The following is a 16,558-nucleotide window of genomic DNA, read 5'->3' on the forward strand; positions in this document are numbered from 1 at the left end:
TTACACATTTACCTTAAGTGAACATGATATATAATTGTATTACATGTTTATAAAAGCAATAAAAATATTTTTAGAAAACATAAGGATAAAAGTCACTGACGAGTGCTTTTGTAAAGGTCACGAAACACCAAGGTGACTGCTAATATCCTTATATTTTAAAACAGAGGGTACTGTATTTATTATAATACACAAGTTTACCTGAGTCATGTGACGAATTACATCACTAAGCACCAATCATAAGGATATAATTTACAGGATATTCATGCCTCTTGTGTATTATAAAATGATTATACTGTACTGTACTTATTCATTCTCTTTCACAAATAGGTGTCATTGTATTTTCATGTTGAACAAAGGTGTGTTTAGGTATTCTATTTATGTTCAGCACCTGCTGAATTTTTGCTTTTCATTTTACTTTAAATATTAATTATAATAAATGTTGTGTTTTTTCCAGCAGCAATCCTCCTTCTCCCATGCCTTATGATTTGACACCAAACCAAAGTGCAGTTATCCCACAGATTGTACTTCCAGATGCTTTTCTATCGGAATCATTCTCAGAAGAGCAGTTGTCTATCAAGAGCCTTGGGTTGAAAGACCTCGAGGAATTTGAACCTGTAAGTTACCAGTGCTTTTGTGGTTTCTGGTGTAAATCATGCATAATTCTAGAATAATACTAAGCTTAACTAACATGGACACTGCAAGGAGCCGTTATTGTCTTAATGGAGCCATAGATGTTAAGATTCTTTCACCAATTTTTGTGTGATCCGATAAATCCGTCAAAATTATTGTGAGGTTAGTGGGACACTGAGAGATTATGTATCTAACGATTTTCATCCAACATCAATCAGAAAATCGATTGGTCAGGGTAGAAATGTATCCAATGTCCGACCACCAAATTCTCACCCCTGTGTGCGCCGCTGGGGCGCGTGCGGTCGTGCACAAACTCCATGGCGGGGCAGGAGCCGGTGTTTCTGGGGCAACTGGGGGAGCAGGTCGGTCTCAGTCCGACTCTGCTTGAAAGGGTTGTTGCAGGTTGTTTTATAACACAAAAGTCTGGCAATTTGCCCGATCACTATCTTGCATGCCTCACTTCCTGCCTGTTTGCTCGCTGTCAGGTAGGGGAGTGGAACCCATGGTCCTGGCCCCCTGCGACAGTACTGTCTGCTTTCTCTATAGTTATGCCACTGATATTGATTATAGTATATATGGATTTCACTATAGTTACTAAGATGGCTGACATGATATTGCCCTTATGGTTCCAGCCTATGTTAAGATTGCTTCCAGAAAACATGCACATATTTTTTTCATAGGAGGTAGAGCTCCACGTCACCCTGACCAAATCCGAGAAGGGGAGTCTGGGCTTCACAGTGACCAAAGCCAGTGACTGCATTGGCTGCTATATCCATGACATTATTCAGGATCCTGCCAAAAGTGATGGACGGCTACGGCCAGGAGATAGGCTTATTAAAGTGAGTTTATTTTAAGAAAATATTTGTTTGTTTCCATATGTTAACATGTCACATTCCCAGTTATTTGTTATTTTTTTATTATAATTTTTATTATAATTAATATTAATTTCCCAAGGAAATGAATGCAGCCAGCAATTATCCCCAGAAAAGTATGTGGATGAAGCCTTTAGTTTCTTGCAGTTGGCGTTTATATCGTTTCTCCAGCAGCTGGGTTTTCTCTGGCGTCTCTGGGCGACACATAAGACCAGTGGGATTAAGCAACATCCTCTGGAGACAGGACACTTGATTGGATAAATGAAAAAGGGGACATGCCTGGATATTCCAGCTTTACTCCTAGTACTTTGTTGTTCACTCAGTTTTTCAAGTGTCCTGTCCACAGGAGGTTGGACATCAGGTCTCTAGGAGACCCATCCAAAGGTAACGACGGTCAGCGGTTAGCACTGACACCAGGGGCTGGACATGGAGCAGGGATTCCTGCCTCCTTACAGTTAACCCCCAATGCTGGACTTGATGCACCTGGGGTCAACATTCCCTTAGGGGGACAGACCACCCAGACAAATACCTGCCCACAAGGGGTCACGGTGATCTGGCCGGGAACTACAGTTTTACCGTAAGTATAGCCTCCCGGGGTGGGGTGTTATCTTCGTTCCGTCTCCCCTTTGCGTGGGCTGCCCTTCCATCTGCGAGCTGTCGGCTTCTTCGGCAGGCTCCGCGATAGTCTCCCTTCTACGCGCTCTGATTCTGTATGTAGCGGTTACCCGGGAGCAGCAAATACAAGTTTAGCACCAATACAGGTTTTGCGAATACAAGTTTAGCACCAATACAGGTTTGGCACAAAAGGGAGCAGGTACATAAAAGTGAGGTCACGGCAACGTTGCGGCTCTTCACTTTGGCACAATTTCTCTACATAGGTGCAAGACTAAATTGTCGCTCCCTGCACTTTTCCCCCAGCAAAGAGAATCTCTGTCACTTTTTTTCAGCAGGGATACCAGGGAGCAAGCACCTTCATCCGTTGGCGAACACTACTCATTAACAGCCCCAGCAACTACCCTAGGGTCTTTCCTAGGCGCAGCAGCAGGCAAGTCTACTGACACTCGGGCACCCCCCCCCTGGGCCCTTCAGTTGTGCCAATCCCTGGCATCCTTACAGAATATTCCCTCCTTGGCTGATTCTATTGCTGGCACCATTGTGTCTTCCATTGAGAAAGCCATGTCAAAAATCCAGGAACCCCTGGGAGAAAAGTGCAAGCACATTCTATCCAAATGTGGTGATACACCATCTCTCACACCCCCTTCTCAGGAGGTATCCGAACCCTCGGTGCTCCGAAGAGGAAGTTTTCTCCTTGCTGGCTCATTTGGACGAGGAGGAGGAGGAAGATACCAGGGAGAGGGATACATCCCACGATAATGACGGCATCATCAGGGATGTCATGGAGGTTTTAAAACTTGATCCTGCATCAGACAAATCCTCAAGTCAAAAAGGGCTTTTCAAAAGAGTGGAATGCACCAGAGAGAAAATTCCAAGCATCATGCAGGTTTTCCAAATCCAACCCTTTCCAAAGGAATTGGTGTAAAAATGGTCGGTCCCTCCATTGATGGATGCAACTACTCTACTAGTAACTGATGCGGCATCTTTCAAAGACCCCATGGACAAGAGGCTGGAAGGCTCTCTAAAGGCCACCTTTTCAACAGCAGGATCGGCCCTACACCCTTCCCTAGCTTTGGCATGGGTGAGCAGGCCATAGAAGCATGGGCAACATTATTTATATCTGGTCTACAAGAAGGCTCTCCTCATGTGGAACTCATCGACATGGCTCGTTGCATAGCAGAACCAATGCTTTTCTCTGCAAAGCTGTTCTGGACACTGCGCAACTCATCAGCACTAGCGGTAGCAGCACGCAGAACATTATGGTTAAAGAACTGGTCTGCAAACATCAGCTCTAACAAATCCTTGACAATCCTTCCCTTCAAGGGTCTTCACTTATTCTGGGAAGAATTTGAATAGATAATTTCACAGGCAATGGGGGGTAAGAGCACCTTCTTACCACAGTCCAAATCGTGTTCTACTACAGCTCCCAGTAAGGGACTTTTTTTTGGGCAAAAACAACAGTTCGACAAAAACCCCCAAAAGTTCCCCATTCAGGTCATCCTTTCGTTCCAAACAATCTGACAAACTTCATACAGGCTGGAGACTGAACAAGTCGCAAGGAAAGTCCACCCACGTCAATCCCTCTTCGGCATAATGGGGCAGCCCCCCCCCGGTGTTGCAGGAACACATATGGGGAAGGCTTCTCCAATTTTGGAAGACATGGATGCGACACACTTCAGCTGCCTGGGTGAAAGAGAGAGTCACAGGAGGCTACCATCTGGACTTCACATCCTTTCCACCCAGAAAATTCTTTATATCAACAGTTCCTTCCAATCTAGGAATCTAGGGGTCATTGTGCCAGTACCAAGACAGGAGAAATTCTACGGCTATTACTCAAATCTCTTCATAGTCCCGAAAAAGGACGGATCCTTCAGGCCAGTACTGGACCTCAAGGAATTGAACCTAATCATCAGAACAGTGCGGTTCAAGATGGAGACTCTGGTTTCTGTGATTCGGGGAATGGAACCAGGGCAACTTCTATTTTCCTTAGACATCAAGGATGCATACCTCCATGTACCGATCTGACCACCTCACCTTCGATTCACCTACAACAACCGGCACCCAGTTTGTGGCACTACCGTTCAGACTAACATCAGCCCCCAGAGTATTCATGAAACTGATGGCTGTCACAGCTGCAGCCCTGAAGATACAGGGGGTATCAATCACACCATACCTTGACAACCTTCTCATCAATACGGACTCCGTAGAGCGGGGCGAACAGGATCTGAAATTGGAGATCTCCATTCTCCAACAATTCGGGTGGACAATCAATTGGCGCAAATCGCAGATACATCCATCACAAAGGATGGTATTCTTGGGACTAAAATTCGACACACAGCAACAGAAAGTATTCCTATCACACGACAAACAAATCAAGCTCTGCAAACAGATTCGGCTACCGCCACAAACCGACTACCCAACCATTCACCGTGAAAGTCCTCGGGTCTATGGTAGCAGCAATAGAAGCAGCCTTCGCTCAGAGTCGTCTAAGACCACTACAGACCAGAATTCTGCCGAAATGAAGAGGATACCTACATCAAACCTTTCCAGTATCGGCACAGACCAAAACCTCCCTTCGGTAGTGGCTGGCTCCAAAGACATTGTCCATAGGACAGTCTTAGGCATCTCCAGACTGTTCAGTCATGGCCATGAATGCCAGCTTATCCAGTTGGGGAGCGACATGGGATGGCAAGACCGTGCAGGGCTCCTGGACGCAGATCGAAGTTGTCAGTCAACGTCCTCAAAAGTTAAGAGCGATTCATCTGGAACTTCTCCACTGGAAAACTCTATTGACAAATCGAGCAGTCAAGATACAATACGACAACTCCACAGCAATGGCCAACATCAATCAACAGGGAGGCACACAAAGCCATGGTGCACTCTCAGTGGCACAACGCATCATACAGTGGGCAGAACATTGCGCAGCACAAATGTCTGCGATATACATTCCAGGCGTGTCAAACTTACAGGTGGACTTCCTCAGCCATCACCGACTAGACCAAGGGAAATGGGAACTTGACCATGAGATATTTCAGGAGCCCGTCCATCACTGCGGTCTTGCTTAGATCAATCTCATAGCATCAACGCAATGACACAACCCTGGAACATGGTTCCACAACTTTCAAGAACTGTCAGTTGCCCAGGCGATCCCGCTACCATACAAAACAGATCTACTACATCATGAACCCATCAACCACCCCTAAATCCGGGCTGTACAATTTGAGGGCCTGGCAATTGAAGAATCCATCTGGAGAAGGAAAGGCTTTTCAGAGGAGGTCATAGCAACACTGTTGCATGCCAGAAAACCAGTATTTTCCAAAGCTTATCAGCTTTGATCTGGCAAACTTACTGGGGCTGGTGCCAAGATAATGTGGTCTGTTTTCAAAAGGGCTCCCTTCCAGACATGCTCTCTTTTCTTTAACCCTTTCCCTGCCAGCCGTTTTGTCCTAGCAGTTTTTAGATATTTTGCACTCTTTCACTTTAAGGGCCTTTCATGGGGTGGTCTTTTAGTTTACACAGGAAAACAATATATTGTTTTTTTCAGGACAACCTGAACTTTCAAAATATGCAAGAAATTTGGTGTAATTCTACTTCTGTAAAAAAAATATAAGCTTCTAAGTGTCCAATAAAATGTTTCACAAGGAACAATCACATACTGTATATCAGAAACATCATTTATTTTATGTTCAAGAACACAGCCGATTTGGAAAGGTCTATGTCTCCTGAACGCGGCAATACCAAATATATATAGTTTTATGGAGATTTCTCACTTGTATAGATCAAAATTTACAAGCAGTACACTACAAAAATTTCCAAAGCACCACTCCCCAAACGGCATACTTCTGATTTCAAGGCCAAACATTCCACTAACAGTACGTTTACCCTGGAAAACTACCCATTATTAGAAAGAACAGATTCTGGTGAATCAAAAATGGGTAAATATATTGTTGTACTCCAAACTACCAAGTTGCAATTGTTTCCTAAAATTATAATGTTTTATAGAAATTGGTGAATTTTTTGAAAAATGACCTCAAAGCTTCCAATCTACAGAATCATATCTCCCACACATCATTAGGTATCAATGTAAAACACCCCAAATATGAAAGCCTGGGGTCCACTGAACAGTTTGATGCCCAATATGTATAGGTGTACCCAAGCATGTGGCATATAGGGGCCCTAAAATGTAGACACCTCATTTGAGCTATCAGTTCTGCAATTCCAGATACTGCAAAATCAACACATTTACATCGTTTTGGGGGGAGGGGGTAAAAAGTAGAAAAAAGTAAGTTCACCCCAGAAAACCATATATTTTCGGAAAGTACATATTCCCACGAATCTAAATTGGGTATGCATGTCTTTGTAATAGCAGATTAGTAGTCAGCACAACTGCAACTCACTTCTTTGGCTGGGTGCACGTCCTCCAGTGGCCACCTTCCACTGGCAATATTAGTGAAGAAAGTTAGTCCAGCACCCACTGTTTCATGAATAAAACGGCCTTTATTGGACCAAGGGCATTACAGCAACGTTTCAGACCAACTGGTCTTTTATCAAGCTTGATAAAAGACCAGTTGGTCTGAAACGTTGCTGTAATGCCCTTGGTCCAATAAAGGCCGTTTTATTCATGAAACAGTGGGTGCTGGACTAACTTTCTTCACTAATGCATGTCTTTGTACTCCAAAGTACCAAGCCGCAAACCATACCTAAATTTGGTGATTTTGGCGACATTTCCAAAAATCACCTCAAAATTTCTAACCTGCTGCATCATATTACACACATACTTTTAGGTATCAAGAAAAATCACCCCAAATATGAAAGCCTAGAGTCCTCTGAACAGTTTGATGCCAAATATGTATAGGTGTACCTAAGCATGTCGCATATAGGGGCCCTAAAATTAAGACCCCCCCCATATGGTCTGTCATTTAAGGTACTGCAAAATCAACACATTTACCTAGTTTTAGGGGCGGCAAAGGTATAAAAAAGTAAGTTCACCCCAGAAAGCCATATATTTTTGGAAAGTACACATTCCCACTAATCTAAATTGGGTATGCATGTCTTTGTACTACAAAGTACCAAGCCGCAAACCATTCCTAAATTTGGTGATTTTGCTGACATTTCCTAAAATCACCTCAAAATTTCTACCCTGCAGCATCATATAACCCACATACTTTTAGGTATCAAGATAAATCACCCCAAATATGAAAGCCTAGGGTCCTCTGAACAGTTTGATGCCAAATATGTATAGGTGTACCCAAGCACGTGGCATACAGGGGCCCCAAAAGGAAGACCCCCTTATGGTCTGTCATTTCAGATACTGCAAAATCAACACATTTACATTGTTTGGGGGGGGGCAAAAGTAGAAAAAAGTAGGTTCACCCCAGAAAACCATATATTTTCAGAAAGTACACATTCCCACTAATCTAAATTGGGTATGCATGTCTTTGTACTCCCAAGTACCAAGCCGCAAACCATTCCTAAATTTGGTGATTTTGCTGACATTTCCTAAAATCACCTCAAAATTTCTACCCTGCAGCATCGTATTACCCACATACTTTTAGGTATCAAGAGAAATCACCCCAAATATGAAAGCCTAGGGTCCTCTGAACAGTTTGATGCCCAATATGTATAGGTGTACCCAAGCACGTGGCATACAGGGCCCCAAAAGGAAGACCCCCATATGGTCTGTCATTTCAGATACTGCAAAATCAACACATTTACATCGTTTTGGGGGGGGGGGTAAAAGTAGAAAAAAGTAAGTTCACCCCAGAAAACCATATATTTTCGGAAAGTACACATTCCCACGAATCTAAATTGGGTATGCATGTCTTTGTACTCCAAAGTACCAAGCCGCAAACCATACCTAAATTTGGTGATTTTGGCGACATTTCCAAAAATCACCTCAAAATTTCTACCCTGCAGCATTGTATTACCCACATACTTTTAGGTATCAAGAGAAATCACCCCGAATATGAAAGCTTGGGGTCCTCTGAACAGTTTGATGCCCAATATGTATAGGTGTACCCAAGCACGTGGCATATAGGGGCCCCAAAACATAGAGCCCCCCATATGGTCTGTCATTTCAGGTACCGCAAAAGCAACACATTTACATCATTTTGAGGGGGGCAAAGTTAAAAAAGAGTAATTTCACCCCAGAACACCATATATTTTCGGAAAGTACACCTTCCCCCGAATACAAATTGGGTATGCATGTCTTTGTACTCCAAAGTACCATACTGCAAAGCTACGCTAAAGGCTGTGGTTTTTATGACATTTCTAAAAAATCACCTAAAAATATTGCAATTGGCTGCATTTTTCTCACCCAATTTCTTAGATACAATTGTAAAACGCCCTAAATATTGATGCCAAGGGTCTACTGAACAGTTTGATGCCCAATATGCATAGATATACCAAATACAAATAGTGCATATGAATTTTCTCGGCTGTCGATTCGCCTGTCAAAGACCTTTGACTGCGCATTGTGTGCCACAAGACCCTCCTAATTGGAAAGTACACATTCTGACGAACCCAAAATTGCTAAACATGTGTTTGTACTCCAAATGATCAAAGATCAAATGACGCTAAAAAAATGTAAGGAACAACAATGAAAGCATAAAAATCACAAAAATCAAATACAATTAGGCAAATCAATAAAATAACTGATCCAACAGTGTAGTTAGTGGTCAGAATGCTTGATCCACTAGTCACACTGGTAAAGCAACAGTTTTTTAGGGAATAACAAGAGGGAAACTGATAAAATGAAGAACTAAAAAAAAAAAAGTAACAAAGATCCTATAAGTGTGTGTTTGTGTATACATGTGTGTATTTGTGTATACAGCTCTGACAAGTGTATAAGTGTGTGTATATCTGTATGTGAAAATTTAAAAAATCTACCTTTAGTTATATGTGTGCTGTGTATATGTAAATGCATGTATGTATGTGTGATTGCATGTATGTTTGTGTGTAACTGTGTAAATAGAAGGGCACTTACAGTTTTTTGGAGAAGAAGGGATCAGAAGCAGATCTGCAGACTCCAGGATTGCAGAGATCAACAGCAGGAGGTGTGTGGGCGGAGCTTCACACGAGGTCGGGTCCAGGAAGAAGCAGCACACGGGGAGCAGCATACAGCAGCCAGGATCAGGTAAGAAGTCAGGTCCTGCGACAATCAAAAGAAAGAACGTAGCTCCTACGTTCTTGGCACTTGCAGCCTTTTTTTAAAATAACGTAGGAGCTACGTTCTTGGCAGGGAAAGGGTTAAAGGGGTATAGAAATAGGCCTAAAACAAGGATCATTGAAGGTCCAAATATTTGCATTATCCCTTCTGTTTCAGCACAGATTTGCTCTCGACGATTCTGTGAGGACTTTCCTGCAGGGAACTCAACCTCGTTCTAGAGGCACTTCTCGATCTTCCATTTGAACCTCTAGGTTCAGCTGAACCATCATGGATGACCAGTCCTTCTACTGGCAGTTTCATCAGCACGCAGGGTATCAGAGCTCTATCCTGTGATCTGCAACTTCTGGTTTTTCACAAAGACAAAGCGGTGCTCCACACCAATCCGACATTCCTGACAAACCTTAACCAGGACATAGTAGTTCCGTCACTATCCCCGGAGCCCAAGAACTCCAAGGAGAAACGTCTACACAGTCTGGACATGGTCTGGGCACTGAAAATTTACTTTTCACATTCAGAGTCAGCTCGCAAGTCGGATTGCTTGCTAATTATTCCAGTTGGGCCACGAGTCGGCCAACCAGCCGCGAAGACTACCATTGCCAGATGGATCAGGGAATGTATCCGCAGAGTCTACATCACTAAAGGGAAGTCATCCCCTCTCGGCATCCGGGCGCACTCTGCCAGAGCAGTAGGGGCATCATGGGCCTGGCAAAACTCTGCCTCGGCTGAGCAGATCTATAGAGCGGCGACCTGGTCGTCAGTTCACACATTCACTAAATTCTACCGAATTGACTCATTTGCCTCATCAGAGGCATCCTTCGGTCGAAAGGTATTGCAAGCAGCGGTACAGGACTAAAGGCAAAAATGGATCTATATACTCACCCTCCCTGTTGTTGTTGGGACTGCCTTGTTCCCACTGTCTCCCAGAGATGCCAGAGAAAATACGATTTATAGACCTACCTATAAATCCGTTTCTCTGTAGTCGACAGGGGGACACCCTCGCATATAGTTATGTTGAAATAGTGTTTCTGTTCTCTCTCTCTCTCTCTGTCCGGTTACTTGGTACCAACTGAGTGAAGAGGGAAGTGCCAGGGGTAAAGCTGAAATATCCAGGCACGCCCCCTTTTTCATTTATCTAATCAAATGTCCTGCCTCTGGAGGATGAGCTTAAACCCACTGGTCTCCTGTGTCCCCCTGTCAACTACAGAGAAACCGATTTAGCGGTAGATATAAAAATCCTGTTATCCCTGGTACATACAAATAATAAGCTTGTAAGTCAGAATGCTCAGACAAGCTCTCCATAAAGTACAGAACTTTATACAGACATCTTTTTTTTATTGCTTTGCTTGACTGCATTAATTCTATGCTTGAATTTGGTACCTGTGATATATTTTTCTTACAGACAGAAAAGAAAACCTGCACTTCCCTTTTCAATATACCAAGGGACAGTAATACACTTTTTTCAATTACTTTCCATTATTTATTTTTTACTGTTTTTCCAAAATCTAAATTTAATGTAGATTGTTTGTGTCTCTGATGTTTCAGCCTGGCAGCTCAGTAATTCAGGTGCAGACTCTGAATTGTTACAATTTTGCAACATTTAGTTGATACATTTTTAGCAGCATCATTGGCGTATTAGCAACTATTGTATCAATTCTAACAGCTGCCTTTATTGAAACTAATGGATTCTGCTCAGCAGGGACAAAGATAAGAAATGTATCCATTAAATGTATCAATCTAGAACAGTTGGGGGTGGTCGGCGAAGGTGCCAGAGCTGCGTTAGAAGGTGAAAAAAGACACTTTGCACTTCAAAATTAGATTAGCAACTAGAAAGTAATTGGAAAAGTTTGTTATTTCTGGTAATCTATCTGAAAACAACTAGTTGTTTGAAGGTGAACCACCCCTTTATAATAATCCCATACTCTCACTTTCTTCTGGAATTCAGCCCTGTTCTTGCTTCCTGCCATAATATTATAATAATTGTTTTACAGGTTAATGATGTTGATGTGGCAAACATGAGTCATACAGAAGCAGTCAATTTACTAAGAGCTGCACCAAAGACAGTGCGCCTTGTGCTTGGCCGTGTTCTAGAGTTTCCTAGGCCCCAATTCCCTTCACATCTATTGCCTGATATTGTATTGACCTGCCACAAAGGAAACATAGGTAAGTCTTTTGAAAATCAAGGTACTAGATTATAAATGCTGAAGAGAGTTTGAAAATAAAGAATAACATGCCAATGTACAGATTTTTGGAAATAATGAGAAAAACACATGTTTTTTTACCAGGATATACTGCCTTTAAATAAATGTATATGTTGATACTGAAAATGGCTATAGCGTTTGGAATGCTGTACATAGAGAAGCATTACCATATTGTCCCTCTTCCTACTGGCATTTTTAGCTGCATGCTAAACCATAACCACACCAATTTTTATATTGATGCTTTGAGGGTTAAATGTAGTGGCATAGTAAACCACAAAAATCACTTAGGAGTATATGTTGAAGCTCAGCCTGCAAATCCCACCAGGTAAGGATATTTAGCCATGGTTGTGGCTCTATGTGTGTACAGGCATCTACTGTGATATAGTTATTGGCCTGGGACTAAATACCCGTTGGTATGATTGTTGGTGGACCATGCCATTTTGGGGGGGGGGGCATATGCATATTTGCGTATCCGATTTTTGCTTTTAAACAGCAGACACCTTAACAAGTAGACGCTGCCTGTTCATTGGTTGCTATGGGTTAGTAGATGGAGTACAGCTTGCTCCTGTTATTACATTTCCACATAGACTCTGGTCTAACTGGCCTGCCTTCTCTCATCCAGGCCTACAGCTTTCAAGTGGTCCAGATAGTGTTTCTCAGAATATTTATATACAGAATATCAAGGCAGGTTCTGTAGCTGACTGTGATGGAAGCTTGAAACCTCAAGACATCCTACACTATATCAATGGTGAAAGCACAGTAGGAATGACTATAGAGGAAGCAGAACAAGCCCTGGAATCATCTTTACCTACTGTTGCATTAAAAGCTACAAGGTATGTATTATTATACTTATGTCCTAATTTTATTATTCATCTTTCTATTCTGGCCTCTCTTGTTCACATTCCAGTCTCTTATTCTCTTATTTCTCTTATACTTCCTGCTTGTTGATGTAATTTGGACCCTAGCAACAGATAACTGTTGAAATTCCAATTTTGGTTATTTTGCTGAAGAAAAAGTAAAATTATTTAAAAACGTAAGATAAAAAATAATAATACAAATGGCCAATTGTCTCGAATATCAATCTCTACATCATACTAAAAGGTTAATAACCCCTTTAAAAGAATTCTGCATTTTAACTATTTTCAAATCTTGGGCGAGCTGCATTCATTGCTGAGGGTTGATGCAGGTTGATCTGGTCCCCCATGTGTAGTTGCTACAAAGGATCAGTCTTATAGGTATTTTTTTAATGTTTTTTTATATATATACTGGGATCAGAATAGAACACATGAATTATAAGTGCACTGTATTTAAATTATTACATTTTAAAAACTTTAGTTTTACCTCCTATATGCATCTTTCAAAATTACTTATTACAGTATGTTTAGTTTTTGTAGATTTGCTAACTCATTAAGTAGCAATGACTGCACATGATAACCCACATGATAATTTGTATTCTGGCAGGTAGTATTGTGTTGTAGATTTATGTTTATATATTGAATCTCTCTCTAGGGATGGAACCCCTGTTGTTCCTACAAGCAGGAAAACTGTGAGCCAAAGCCCAAAGACAACAAAAATGAACGGTAAAAAAAAATCTCTGAAATAATTATCTCTCATCTGGCTTGTGATTTTTATATTTCTCATTCATCTAAGAAACGTTGTAGGGACATGAGCATGTTGAGCATTTATACTAAATGAGAGCTAGAAATTGTGTGTAGCTGTATTTCACAAACCTGCCAAAAAGATTCTCCTTTGGCAATAGGCTGGCATTTTGTTGTTGTAAAAGTAGCAGTTTTAAAAATTGATTTTGGTACAGTGGCATGTGCATATTGACCAAGAACAATTCAAATCTACAACAGCATGTTGAGATAAAGGAGCAAAGTCAAGAGGCCCTCCACACTCACTCGTTATCAATACTGTATACATAGGACATTAAAACCTTTTGTGCATTAAGCTACTAAAAAATGCCCTCCCCTTTAAACAAAACAAGGATTGTTTGTTCATATATTTCAATGTATTCAAGCTGGCCAACTACATCAACTACTGGTATGGCCAGTCCTACACTCACTTTCATTTGATTCACTAAGAATTCTACTGCTTCATTATACATTTTACACAGGGTTTTACATGCAACTTGCTTGCTTTCAAGGTTAAAACTCCCAAATAGTTGACTTTTTTTTATTGGCCACCACTAGGATCACCTGACTGTGGCTGGGAATAATGGGAGCAACAACATGGAGCTGACCATTACTCCTGTATAAACTATAGCAAAGAAAGGAAAGTTGAGCTCACCACTAAATTGTAAACCATTAGGTGGGGTTGCATTGAGGCTGTGACTACAAAATTCATACATCATTTGTCTGTACTCACCCATTATTAATATATGTAGGACATTAAGATGTCCTAAAAATATTGACAAAGATATGGATATATTTCCTATTGTGATTTTATCCCCTCTGGATATTCCCTTTTGTTACATTATTGGCTGCTCAGATGAATAAGAATTAAATTCTGTATTATGTTTTTGTATTTATTTTGTATAGGTTTTTCATCTGATGAAGGCATTATCTGCATACAAGCTGCTCCTGATGTATTTACTCCAGAGGTAAATATTGTACTCGCTTCTACTACTACTACTACTACTTAAATTGTCTACTTTTTTTGTTATTTTTTTTGTATTGCAGTAATTTTTGAAATTTCTTCTCTGGTGTGTATTTTCACCTAGACCAGTGGTTCCCAAACTGTTGCCTCTTTTGGTGACCCACAGCAATGGCTGGAGGACTCAGCCTGAATGTTAGGTAGGGTAAAATTAGGGAGGAAGCTTATTTGCTCGTCTAGATACTTATGGAACCCTAGATGCTAATGGTTGTTTAGGATGAGATTTGGACTTTTTTTTGCTGGCCTAGATATTCTAAGAACTATGACTGAATGTCTAATAAAGCAACATTTTCATGATGTGTGACATGTTAATACCCTATTAGGACCTTGCCCAAAATACTGGACCACATTGGTTTTGTATGCAATTTGCAGCTATTGCAATGCACAGGTCCTCCATATCAATTGGCAATTGGCCAGATGCTGAAAGGTTAAATAAACCACTCTTATGCCACACTTGCATGGATAGCATCTAATGTGTTCAGTCAGTAAGAATTTTATTTCCCCTGTGAGGCAAAGTGGAGAGACTTCAGATAAACTTTAGAGTCAACTAGCAGGTAGGCAGGTCTTATGTAGACATAAATGGTTGAGTTTGATGGACTTGTGTCTTTTTTAACCCAGATTATTATTAAAAAATGATAGCCTGACTGCATGGCTAATTAAACAGCTTTACATTCTAGTTAAGCACTGCCATTCATTCTTTGGGTTGTTGTATACTCCTGCTTGCATGAAACACCCTTCCTCAACACCCTGCACTAAAAGTCAACGTTTTATTTCTTAGCATAAATTACACTTACATAAGGCTCGGACTTGTGCACAATTCTTGTGCCTCTCTTCCTGTGATGACATTTACTGCTCTGTAAAAAGATAGTACTAGTTTTTGTTTTAAAGGACAAGGTATTTCAAAGTAACATATCTACCCAATAGCTTTACTTAGTTGCTATCTTGTTTGCCCCATTTTGTGCCTCCTTCGCTTGCTTTAAAGCTCCAAAAATTTTCCACTGCACTGTTAAAGATGCTGCCATTTTAAATTTGTATTGTCCTGCACGCTGACCAGGGCCGGACTAAGCCAGCAGGACATTGGGGGAAAACCCAGTGGGCCTTGGCCTTCATGGACCCTGCTGACCCAGGCCTGCTCCTTGTGAGGGGCTGTGATGTGCAGGGACTGCACTGAGGAGAGCATGCAGCAGCAGACACTGAATGGCTGCATTCCGCTTCACCAGGTGGCCAGCCATATGTACGTGATGACATGTGTATGTCATTCTGTTGGCTGTCTACCTTCAAAGACACAACACGTGTATTACATGGTTGTGGATAGTGTTGTTAATTGGCATTATGGGCCTTGACAAATACAAGAGGTCCTCTGAAACCCATCATCAATATGTTAAGGATATTGAAATATTTTGTGCCTTAAGCTACTAAAAATGCCTTACCCTTTAAACTGTGCAGGGATTGTTTTTCCATATATTTCAATATGTGTAAGCTGGCCAACTACATCACCATCCCCGGTGTGGCCAGTTCCTACACTCACTGGAGAGGTTAATTTGTCCAGTAGTTTGGCTAAGGGAAGGAAGCTTGGTTACTTTAATAAAGGTAAAAACCCTTCACTTTAAATAAACATTTATTGTCTATATTCTAAATGTAATTTGCATATTTTGTCTCTGTGCCCTTAAAGGCAGGTATAGTTCAAATTTTATTGGAAAAGCCTGCCAGTGGAGAGTTGGGATTTTCCCTTATAGGAGGCGAATATGGTATATTTGTGAAGTCCATCAGTCCTGGGGGTGTAGCTGACACAGAGGGCAGCTTACAGGTTGGAGACAGATTGCTTCAGGTAATTTTATAGCTGTATATATTTTTCACACCTTTGCTCTCAACTGTTCAGGGTGGTATTCTGCAGAGGGACTCATGATTTGCATTCTAGTTAGTTTAGAGCAGGAACATAAAGCATAAGGAATGCAGCTGTAGTTTAGAATTACTGACTTCCCACAAGTATAGTCATGCATTTGTTAATACAAGCCAGGCTACCATAAATTGTATTATGCATATTTCAGCATCTTTTTCATGATTGATCCATTAGAGCAGATCAGTCAATATCTCCAGGGTATAAAAAGCTCTGAGTTGTTTATAACATTATTAGATATTTATGTGCTCTATGCGGTTATCAGTATGCTATTATAAAACATACAATATAAAACATAAATGGGTATAATAACCACTAGATCGCATTTTCATCTTCCAGGCATGCATTTTTTGCTTGCTTTGTAGCTGTGTATTTTGCTGTGTGATACCTGACATATGGGACAATGAGTTATAGTCATTGTGGGAAAACTTACTTTTAGTTAAACTTTTAGTATTGCAGATGGACTTGTTTTAGTCAACTATTCAACTGACAATTTTGTTTGTAATCCTTTTACAAAACACTG

At 41.1% G+C, this 16,558-nt stretch overlaps 1 protein-coding gene across 9 annotated transcripts in view; it reads left to right on the forward strand.

Annotated features, from left to right (window-relative positions):
- Positions 1-16,558, forward strand: part of ptpn13.L (protein tyrosine phosphatase non-receptor type 13 L homeolog) — a 147,068-nt gene that overhangs the window by 113,941 nt on the left and 16,569 nt on the right. For 6 of the 9 annotated variants that reach the window (XM_018253180.2, XM_018253163.2, XM_018253154.2 and 3 more), the window contains 7 exons: positions 455-614; positions 1,311-1,469; positions 11,274-11,445; positions 12,106-12,316; positions 12,993-13,063; positions 14,024-14,085; positions 15,811-15,966. In XM_018253180.2, the coding sequence (XP_018108669.1) occupies positions 455-614; positions 1,311-1,469; positions 11,274-11,445; positions 12,106-12,316; positions 12,993-13,063; positions 14,024-14,085; positions 15,811-15,966 (991 nt within the window). The remainder of the gene's footprint in view (positions 1-454; positions 615-1,310; positions 1,470-11,273; positions 11,446-12,105; positions 12,317-12,992; positions 13,064-14,023; positions 14,086-15,810; positions 15,967-16,558) is intronic. The other 3 variants (XM_018253171.2, XM_018253198.2, XM_018253207.2) reach the window with 3 other exon arrangements.

Source organism: Xenopus laevis, chromosome 1L (genome assembly GCF_017654675.1).
Source record: "Xenopus laevis strain J_2021 chromosome 1L, Xenopus_laevis_v10.1, whole genome shotgun sequence".
NCBI lineage: Eukaryota > Metazoa > Chordata > Amphibia > Anura > Pipidae > Xenopus > Xenopus laevis.